We start from the raw sequence: 9,842 nt of genomic DNA on the forward strand, positions 1-9,842 counted from the left end.
AGCAAAGGTACGCCTTATTTTAATAAATTAAATATAAGAATGCGCCTTTACTATAAAACTTTCTGCACAGGAGTAACAAATCAGATTTGCTCTTGCAACTCTCCAAAGACGTCTTTGGACGTCTTTGCTTTTCTTTCCATTTATGTCAGGTAAATTAATGTATGTCTCCGTTGTTCTGCAGTTTCTGGTGTAAGTTTATGCATTGTCTTATATTGGATTAAACGCTGTAATTCTGTGACGTCAACACGCATTGCTGCTGTTTTCCTTGTGGCTACACGCGGCCCGCCGAGAGAACCTGGGATCTAGAGGAAGAGAGAGCCAGACTTTTTCCAAAGTTAATTAATTCAGAGAATCTCTTCCTTAACACTACTAAACATCAAATGATTATAAAATAAATATCTCACAGTTGATGATGATTATCTTCACCATGGTTATGGAGAAGAAAGGCAGCGGCTCCAGAGGAACTTTGACAAGGACAGCAGTGATGATGAAGACAAACATGATGATGAAGAGGCTTCCCATCACACGCAGGCGCTGAGGGATGCTGAGGACAAATTAAATTATGAAGCAGGATTAATGTTCTGTATGTGAAACGAGATGAAACTGACACTAAACTGCTTAGATGTGAATAATTCAGGAATAAAAAGAACAGAAGGATTTTTAATGGTCATGATGTTTTTAGGTTCCTGTTTGGTTCCTTCAGTCTTTTCTGTCTCTTGTTTTGGACCTGATTTTTCCCTGAGTTCAGTCATCATATTTCCTGTAACTCATCACTCTAATTCATTTTTATTTCCACATTTTAATAACGATTCCTTCCTTTGTCCTGTTGTATAAAAAACATTCATTTGATTTATGCATATTGGCATGATGATTGCTGGGTTTCTACAACATTTCTGGCTTAATTTTGTGTTTTCATGTTGAACAGCTTGTGGTTGTTTTTGACCTGAGAAGCTCTGGCAGCAGCTGTACGACTCAATTCAATCCAAAGACAAATGAAATGTTGTAACTCATATTATCCACAGTTCTTCAAAGAGTTGAAATAGATGCTGATGGGTGTTAGCAGGATACATCTCCTGTAGCGGTCTGTGTTACAGCGAGTGAAGAAGCCTCTGACTGAAGATGCTCTGTTTTCCCAGGCCAGTCTGATGAAGAGGACGGTCGTGGTTGGCCAGAATTTTCTTGATTTTATGAAGAATCCTTCTTTGCATCGTCATTTCCAGATTTTCCAGGTTCTGTTCAGAACCAGAACAGATGAAGGAAATGATGTTTGACCTTTGACCCTTATTCAAAGTGCTTTACTCTCAATTATTGCTGATTTCCCCTTAAATCAGCAATAATCTCCTTTGTTTTGTTTTCATTCCAGATGATTTGATTGTTCCCATCCAGCAGCTCTCTGTCCTCTGGTCCATCTCTGATCCACCAGCAGCTGCAGAGTAATCTGAGTATTTCTGTAGATGATAGAAGGTTCTCCTGGTTTCGCCCGCTGGTCTGTTAGTGAGGCAGCCATAGATATAGATCAGATAGATTCCATTTATTTATAGATCCAGCTGAGGCTGAAGCTCCACCTGCTGCAGATCAGCTGATCCTCAGAGCTGCTGCTCCGTTCAGGTGGCAGCGGCTTTGATGGACCAGGTGGATGATGGCGTCTCCGTGGCGATAAGCAGACTGCAGGGGGTCCTGCTTCCTCAGGTGGGCCAGCAGGCGTCTCTCCAGGACCTCCATGATGGGAGTTGTCATGGCAACAAGTGACTGATGGTAAGTTTCCTTTGCTTCTGCAACTGGAGCAACTGGAACCTCCAGCTGAACATGAATCTGCCCACATGACAGAAACTACCACACATCTCTGACCTAGAAACTGGTGTAGTACTACTGTACAGTTTGCTTAGTACTTTGTGTATTACTGGTGTAGTACCTGTGTAGTACTTACAGGGTGTGCAGGAAGGAGGTGAGGCAGGTGCACAGCAGCAGAGGCAACATGGCGCAGAGCGTCATCACGTTGTTGAATTTGGTCTCTAGGACACTTTGATGTTCACCTGCTGCTTCGCTCTGATTGGCTGAAACCTCAGTGGGCAAAGGGTCCTTCAGACGACTCCTGAAGTACTGCAAGGACAATAAAACTTCTGTTCACGTACAAAGAGTTTTGGCTAGAAAAAGACTGTCAGTAGGAAAATAAGAGAATCTGGATTCAGTAACAGAACCTTTACTGGACTTGTGAACCCAGATGGTAAATGGCCTGAGCTTAAATTGCTATTTTCCAGCCATGCTGACTCCTCAGAGCACTTTACACCAGAGCCACATTCAGCCGTTCACACACAAACCCACACACATCGGCAGGCAACTTGAGGTAAAGCAACAGGAAGTCTCAACCCTCTGCATCTGACCCAGCCTGACCTTTTAGGGGTGACAAAAAGCTGCTCACACAACAGCTCATTTGGTAGCACTGACCTCTGTTGGTCATTTGATGTTGCAGCTCCATTTTAAATGGAAAGGTAAATACACTGAGCTTTGCTCTCAAACCATATTTGCCCATTCCCACTCACATTCATGTATCAATGGGGAGATTGGAAGGCAGCTTGGGGTTAAGTGTCTTGCTAAAGGACACATCAACATGTGGCAGGAAGATGTTGGCATCAGATTCTCAGCTTCATGCCAACATCCTTTCTACTCAGCCAGTCTCTCCTGACTCTGAATTGAGGTGCTGCATCCTTCAAAGGTGGCATTTGTAGGGCGATGCATCATAGCGTGGCAACAAGGCCTGTCCAAGTTCAAAGACTCCTCCAAATGTGTCCTTCTTTTCATGGTCCACCATATCCCATGATTCATTGCAGGTCCCAACTGGGCGTTCAGACAAAGCGACAATGGCGGTGAAGAGTGGAAAATTATTTTGTCATATTCTGTCACATTCATTAACATTTATTCAGAACCCATGCACGATGTTTCATGTTCCTAACAACATCCCTGGTTTTGCTGATGTCAGAACAAGTCTGTGCAGAGAAACAGCAGATGATGTTTCACCATGGTAGCGGTCATGAAGAAGTTCCAGGGCAGCAATGTTCCCAGACCAAGCATGAAGAAGATCACCCAAACGCCCAAATATCTGCAACAAATAAAATTGAATGATTTAATCAACAGCCGTCAGTCAGAGCGCAACAAGGTCTGCTAGATCACTGAAAGTTAAAACTGATTCATGCTGAGTTTGGATAGTTAATCAAGTCAGGTCATGTAACATTTTGACAGCAGTTTTTCTCTTAATTATAGAAACATTCGTATTTTTTGCAAATCTTTGCTAAGTACTGATAATTGCATTGTTCATGTTACAGCATCTTACTTAAAGAAGTCTAAATAAAGTCATTCTCTGGATTACTTGTCTTTGGGTGAGGTGGTAGCCATCGTCACACAGAAACCAACTGGCTGAAGAACGGAGCAGCTGGACTGGAGATCCAGAGGGAATCTGAAGGGCTGGGCTGGAGCGAAATGAGGAGGATCGGATCAACCCCCCAGTGTTTCTTGAGCTGGAATAAAATATATATCAATGATGAAGCAGAAGAGGATAACTAGACGCTTAGTCTGTATATTCAGTCATCTTTTCTATTTTTAACTTAGACTTTCTCCTAAATATTTTTCTTTTGGAATAAAGCCTTGTGCCTTTTCCTGCTCAGTATGGATTGATTTTAATTGATCAAGCAGGTTATAATTGTTGATTCATCTGCAGCATAAAGTTGCTGACAGGCTGCTTTTAAAGCTCTGTGGACCCTAATGCATCCAAATCCCCCAAATTCCCAGTGGGGGTCGGGATGATAGAGCCATGTAGCACAGCTGCTAACCTGCTGTAGTCCTGCTGCTTGGTCTCATACTGTCACTGACCTTTGACCCCTCATCACAGAAATGATTCCTTTGGTTCTTCTGGCTTTATCCTGCAATAACTTTGCCTTTATTTTCTCTCTATTTTTTTCTCTCCTGTCCTCCATTTCCTTTCCTTCTGGCGTTTCGACGAATTCAACCTGCTCCTCTTTATTCCTGCCTTTTCATTTTCCAGTTGGGAGGGGCTGCCTGTCTCTCCACTTTGTTATTCCAGCTGGAAACTAGAGATCAGGATGACCTCTGACCTGAACCTTCAGAGACACATAAAGACATTTACAAAGTCAACCTTCTATCAGCTCAAGAACATTTCCAGACTTACTTTTAATTTTTATGTGACTGGGCGGCTTATTAGTTTCGAAATGGTGTATATTTAAAAGTAGCTGTAAATTCCCACCCGTATTGGGCCCCTGAACACACCTGTGTCCCCTGGGTCCCTAACCCTGGACAATCCGGATTAACCCTATTAGGCTGTTGGAGGGGAGTCGACTTGCTAACCCCAACAAGCCCTGCATCATGAGGGACGTTGGTCTGGCTAATCAGGTAAATTAGTTTTTGATTAGTCACCTATGACTTGGTGTTTTCTATGTCAGTGATGCTGTTCATATAATTGTCGGTTTGTCTAGTCTGACTTGTATTTGTCACTCACAAGTCAGATTTTATGGCTTATTTTAGGAAGCACCAGCTTAACAATGCTGCAAACTGGCTCAACTGAAGATGCACCTGCATAAACTCATCCAAGAGGAGAAACTTCTTCCCTTGATAAAGAAACATAAACAAAGCAACTTTAATTTTGAGTGCCAGCTACACTGATAAAAAATGCTTTGCCGCACATCAGTTTTTCCCAAAAGCTTCTTCAAATTACCACACATACAGATATAAATATTTTCTCAATCACATTCACGCCACTCCTTTACACCATTGCCAGCACAACAGGACTATTTTTGTGATATTCAATATGTTCATTGTCATGCATTTTGGAAGGTACTAGAACCATTTCCTCAATGAAACTTGATGAAATTAAGGGTCTGGATCTGTGGTAGTATTAGGGGGTCATCACACCTAAAACTAGTTTTTCTAGAATTTTCAAGGCAGAAGCTTAGATTAGTTTTGTTTTCCTGGGAATGTTATTTTAAAATGTCCAGCAAAAATATGTGGCTATAATTGGAATCAATGGGGCCAAAATGTGAGGATTTGGTTTTCTGTGTTCATTAGTCCGTGTGTTGTGGCGTCTACCCCCTGATTGTTTCCAGCTGTCCCTCCTGATTGCCCTCCATGTATTTAATTGTGTTTTGTGGTTTGTCATTTTGTTGTCTTCCAGTCTTGTGTGTTTGCCAGTGGTACCAGCGTCTCAGTACCTTTTCTCATTGCTCACCTGTGCTGCCTGGACTTTTTCTATGCTTTTGAGATCGCCATTAAAACCATCATTTTTGCACTACCACCATGTCCTGCCGCGTCCATCCACACCACAATCAACCCATTTCATGACACAAATGGGACAGAAGGCCTTAAAAGTACTCAAAGAGCATATCTTTTGTTCTGCATACCATACAACCAAAAGGACAAAAACATTTTAAAAAGAAAATAGAAAAGAAAAAGTCCTGGCCAAGTTTCAATAAATCTGACTCAGATATTGAGAATCAACAAAAATGGTGAACGACGTCCCATTTTGGGCAGCCTAGAATCTCTAAAGGTTGAGGTCAATATAGAGATTAACCCTAACCTTCAACATTCATTTTAGCACTGAACAACCTAAATGTAGCATTTAATTTGATAATAGTTTTGATTCAGTTTATTTTGTTGCGCCAATTCATAACATGTAATTTCAAGCCATTTTTAAAAAAGGTAAATTCAATCCAAGAACTAGATTGCAAGCCACTGTGATCCATTCCAATTGATTTGTTATTAAAAAAATGCAAATTCAGTTTGTTAGCTAAAAAGTAGTTTTTCTATCAAAGGTTATTCAGCAGATTTCATCCTGACAGTGGGAACATGTAGGAAGGATTTTTGCTGTTTCATTAGGCCATTTTTCTGTCAACAAAACAACACAAGTAAAAACTTATTTTTCCTCTTAAGGAGTGAAAGTGAAATATCTTCATATTTCCTACTGAGCCGAGGAAAATGTAAGTTAAAGTTAGAGACTCAACAGGAAGTAGAACTGCAAACTGTTTTTCTACCCTCAGCTTTTGGGAGATGCTGACTCACTGTGAAAGAAGTGTTGGTGAGTCGGAGGCAAGGACTGAACAGGGAAGGCAGTCTGATCGATCCGATCCAGTGTTGATCTACTCAGCTTCACAGCTATGCAAACAGATTGATACCTGAGACGAGCATTTGGGGGAGCAAAGGGGCTACGTCCTATTTTCAATCAGACATTTTAACTGTTGAAGAGCACATTCCACTGTTATCAGTTGGTTCCTGTGTTTATCAGGAAAGATAATTCAGTTCTGTGAAATTACTTGAAAAGACAGAAATAACCATGTCAAGCCTCATATTGTTTCATGTAGTCTGCAGAGCTTGCTACCTGAATTTCCTGAGTGTCCCTGAATGCACCATCTGATGTCACAACACAGAGATTTTGAGAATGAAAATTCTGTCAGATGTTGTGGGATGTTTAGTGACGCACCTCACAGAGGAAGTTCTTCACCCAGAAAATCAAAATCAAACACATTAGACTATGTTTCCCGTCATGATCAGCAGCTATCAGATGATTGAACAAACCCAGACAGGATAAAAGGCTGAAACCAGGTTCAGGTTTTACCTTCAGTGTTTCACAGCAGCCATTCAGTCGTTATCAAAGCAGATATTGTTGATCGTTCTGTGCAACTTTCCTGTGCATACAGCTGCTTGTGAAATCCTTTGTCCTCTGTTACCTTCCTGTCTTAGAGATCTTCCTCATGCTGTGGTGCCGTCTCAGCAGAATCACTTCTTCCTCTGCAGTGGCCTTTAACCTGTGATATCAGCCTGTTCTCTGGACTTTGGTTCTGTGTAAATAACAGATAACAGAACATTGTCAATCTGTGAAAGCCATACAGATTGTTAATGAGGATTCAATTTATTGTACAAGTTAGTTTAATGTCAAAACAGAAAATCCCCTCAGATTTACAAGGCTTAGGGTTAAACAGTGGTCAGCCAAATGAAAGTCAGCCCAGTCACCGTCAGCAAGACCCTGTTCTAAAGTCAGGTAAATCAGGTAAACTTAAACTAATTTGTTAAATAACTCTTGAAACATTTATGGATTGTAATTCTGAAAGTAAGCTCATAAGTTTCCCTCAGGCATGAACCAGGAAAAATAGAAAGTAGTGACTAGAGTCAGGAGAGTTATCAGGGGTGGAGGGCTCCACTCTCAAGGAAGGGTCCCTCACATCTTCTCAGAAAAGTCCCAGCATGTTAACGAAGGCCTTGAAGAAAACCAGAGAGGCTTCCTCAAAGTCTATTGGCTGTTTGAGATTCTATCATTAAGATTTAAAGGCTCTGCATGGCTGAGCCAAACTGCCACAATCTATTATCTGAGGATTCGTTTTTTTCTGTGTTTTTGCCCCTGATTGTCTCCCTTTTTTATTTAAACCCACCTGTTTTCCTTGTTCTCTGTCGGGTCCTCGTCTTTTCAGCTTGTCAAGTCTGTTGTTAGTCGTTTGTACCAGTTGCTATCAGTATTGAGCCATTAGCTTTCCGCTCATCTGTGCTGCCTGGATTATTGTGTTTATCATTAAATCATCATTTTCTTCACTTCAACCTGGTCCACTGCATCGCCTCACCACCTGTCACCGCAAATCATGGCATCATCGTTGTCACAGCTGGATGGAAATCAGCATCAAGTCGTCAAGTCACGACTCCCCTGGAAAAGATTTCACTTCCCTCAATAATCTATAATCGATAAACTCTGTCACAATGGGTATAATATCTTATTTCAGTTTACTTAATTTATTATACCAGGTTATATAAAAAATGTTTGATTTTTTTCTATCCTTTTATTTACCTTCTTCCAGGCTTGGGTTATACTTAGTTTGTTTCATTAAAAAAATATTCTATCAAAATAATCCAGATTAAATTCTGGTGGATGAAAGACCAGTCAGATTCTTTCTAAAAGGTTTGAAATCATTATTATTAATATAATTAACACCCTTGTCTTTGAAATTAATGCCTAATGTTATTCTTTGATCATTTTGCAGGTTGTGTCTAGTCTGGAGTCTAAGTTGATGTTTTTATTTTTCTCCTCCGCAGGACTCAATGTAAGACCTTAACCCTTTGCTTAATAGCACTGTGGATCTGTAGATAAATTACAAACATTATTGAGAATATCACTGCACCTTTCCTTCCCAATCAAGTCTTGTGTCTGAACCAACTTTTTCATTCCTTTGCAAATGTTTATTGATACTCAGTTAATTACAGCATTAACTTTCAGAACAAAATACATTTTTAATGTTACATTAGACTTTAAAAAGTGGGACATTGAAAACGTTTCTTTAAAAGTTGAGCAGGACCGGGGTGACCCCCTACAAAGCTTTGAGCCGTCCTGTTCCTCCAAAACAGTGCTGGTGCTCAGAGGGGATCCTGGCCTGATGCTCCTTCCCTCTGTCCTCACCCAGAGAGCCGGGCTGCTGCTGCTGGGACCTCTGTTCCTTTGTCCACATGGGTGCAGAGGCGATGCTTCTCTGTGGCTGTGTCCTTGGCATGCCACCTGCAGCTGATATTATTGCTGCCACCATTCAGATCACAGCCATGGGGGGATCTACATGCGCTTCCTTGCCAGCAAGTTTCCAGAGGTCCCTGTGGCATCTTTGATGGTGGCTAGGGTGAGCCAAGTCTCTGCAAAGTTCCTCACCGCCTCCTTTCAGCACTAGCTGTGCATCGAGGACCTCCCTTGCTGGCAAGTATGGGAATTTCAAGGAGCCGGCCTTTGCCCACAGGTCCCTGGCAGCGCTGCACTCCCACAGCAGGTCCCTCACCGACTCCGGAGCGCCACAACCGGGTCAGGGGCAGATGGAGGTGGATGAGATGCAATTTAAATTTTCAAGATTTTCTTTAATTCTTTGCAAATAAAGTCAGTATAGACAGTTTATAACAAAAATTAAAGTTTCACCTTATTACAAATGCACAATTTTATTTACACAAGTCAAAAATATATTATTGTATGTCATATAAATTGTTCTATTATTTAAAAACGTTCAGTAGATCAACAGGCACTTTCCACACCAGCACCTCATCCTCAGTCTTTTTTCCCAGACTACTCTTCTAAATATATTCTCTGACTAGTGAACCCACACTCTGACATTTTTTCCTGTTATTTCCTATTTTGTGTATATTAGAATATTCCTTGCTTTCCATATTATTTCTTTAACACAGTTAATTGCAATCCACCAAAGAAGTTTATTTCTTTCCCATCCATCTTTTAACAAACCATAGGACGGGGTGCCCAAGTCCAGTCCTCGACAGCCACCATCCTGCAACTTTCAGATGCTTCCCTGCTTCAACACACCTGAATCAAATGAATGGCTCGTTATCAGGCCTCTGCAGAGCTGATCCCGGTCTGTTGGAGTAAGGATACTTCTAAAACTTGCAGGATGGTAGCTCTCGAGGACTGGACTTGGGCACCCCTGCCATAGGACATCTTTTCATAAGTTAAACTCTCCTTGCACAAGTTGTTCAATCAAGGTGACATTAGAGACCATACTTTTTGTCCAAATGACAATGTCCAAAACTGTCATGTTGGGTTGTAACTTTCTGACCCCACATGCAAGAACATCAGACGGGAACCAAAAATCAGTAAAAGATCTTTATTTTGAAAATACCAGACAATGATCAGAACTGCAGGTTCCAAGGAAAGCGGCAACCGGGGCGGGTTCACTGAAGAGGGGAAGAGCAAGTGGTGAGTTTGAGGGCTGTAGGAGGGCTCTGGAAAACTAGACTTGGGCACCCATAAATGTATGAAAATACAATGTTAAAAATAAATTAAACACCTCATATTGTTAAATAACGCTTTGGAG

General features: G+C 41.3%; 1 protein-coding gene across 1 annotated transcript in view; it reads right to left on the minus strand.

Annotated features, from left to right (window-relative positions):
• The window catches only part of LOC103132192 (equilibrative nucleoside transporter 1-like), a 13,291-nt gene extending 6,469 nt beyond the window's left edge, over positions 1-6,822 (minus strand). Inside the window, exons 1-5 of the mRNA XM_007543951.2 lie at positions 6,617-6,822; positions 3,365-3,512; positions 3,016-3,097; positions 1,928-2,100; positions 405-544 (exon numbers count right to left, since the gene is read on the minus strand). Coding sequence (XP_007544013.1) covers positions 405-544; positions 1,928-2,100; positions 3,016-3,097; positions 3,365-3,390 — 421 coding nt within the window. The 5' untranslated portion in view covers positions 3,391-3,512; positions 6,617-6,822. The remainder of the gene's footprint in view (positions 1-404; positions 545-1,927; positions 2,101-3,015; positions 3,098-3,364; positions 3,513-6,616) is intronic.
• Positions 6,823-9,842: the final 3,020 nt, after the last annotated feature.

Source organism: Poecilia formosa, unplaced genomic scaffold (assembly GCF_000485575.1).
Source record: "Poecilia formosa unplaced genomic scaffold, Poecilia_formosa-5.1.2 Scaffold952, whole genome shotgun sequence".
NCBI lineage: Eukaryota > Metazoa > Chordata > Actinopteri > Cyprinodontiformes > Poeciliidae > Poecilia > Poecilia formosa.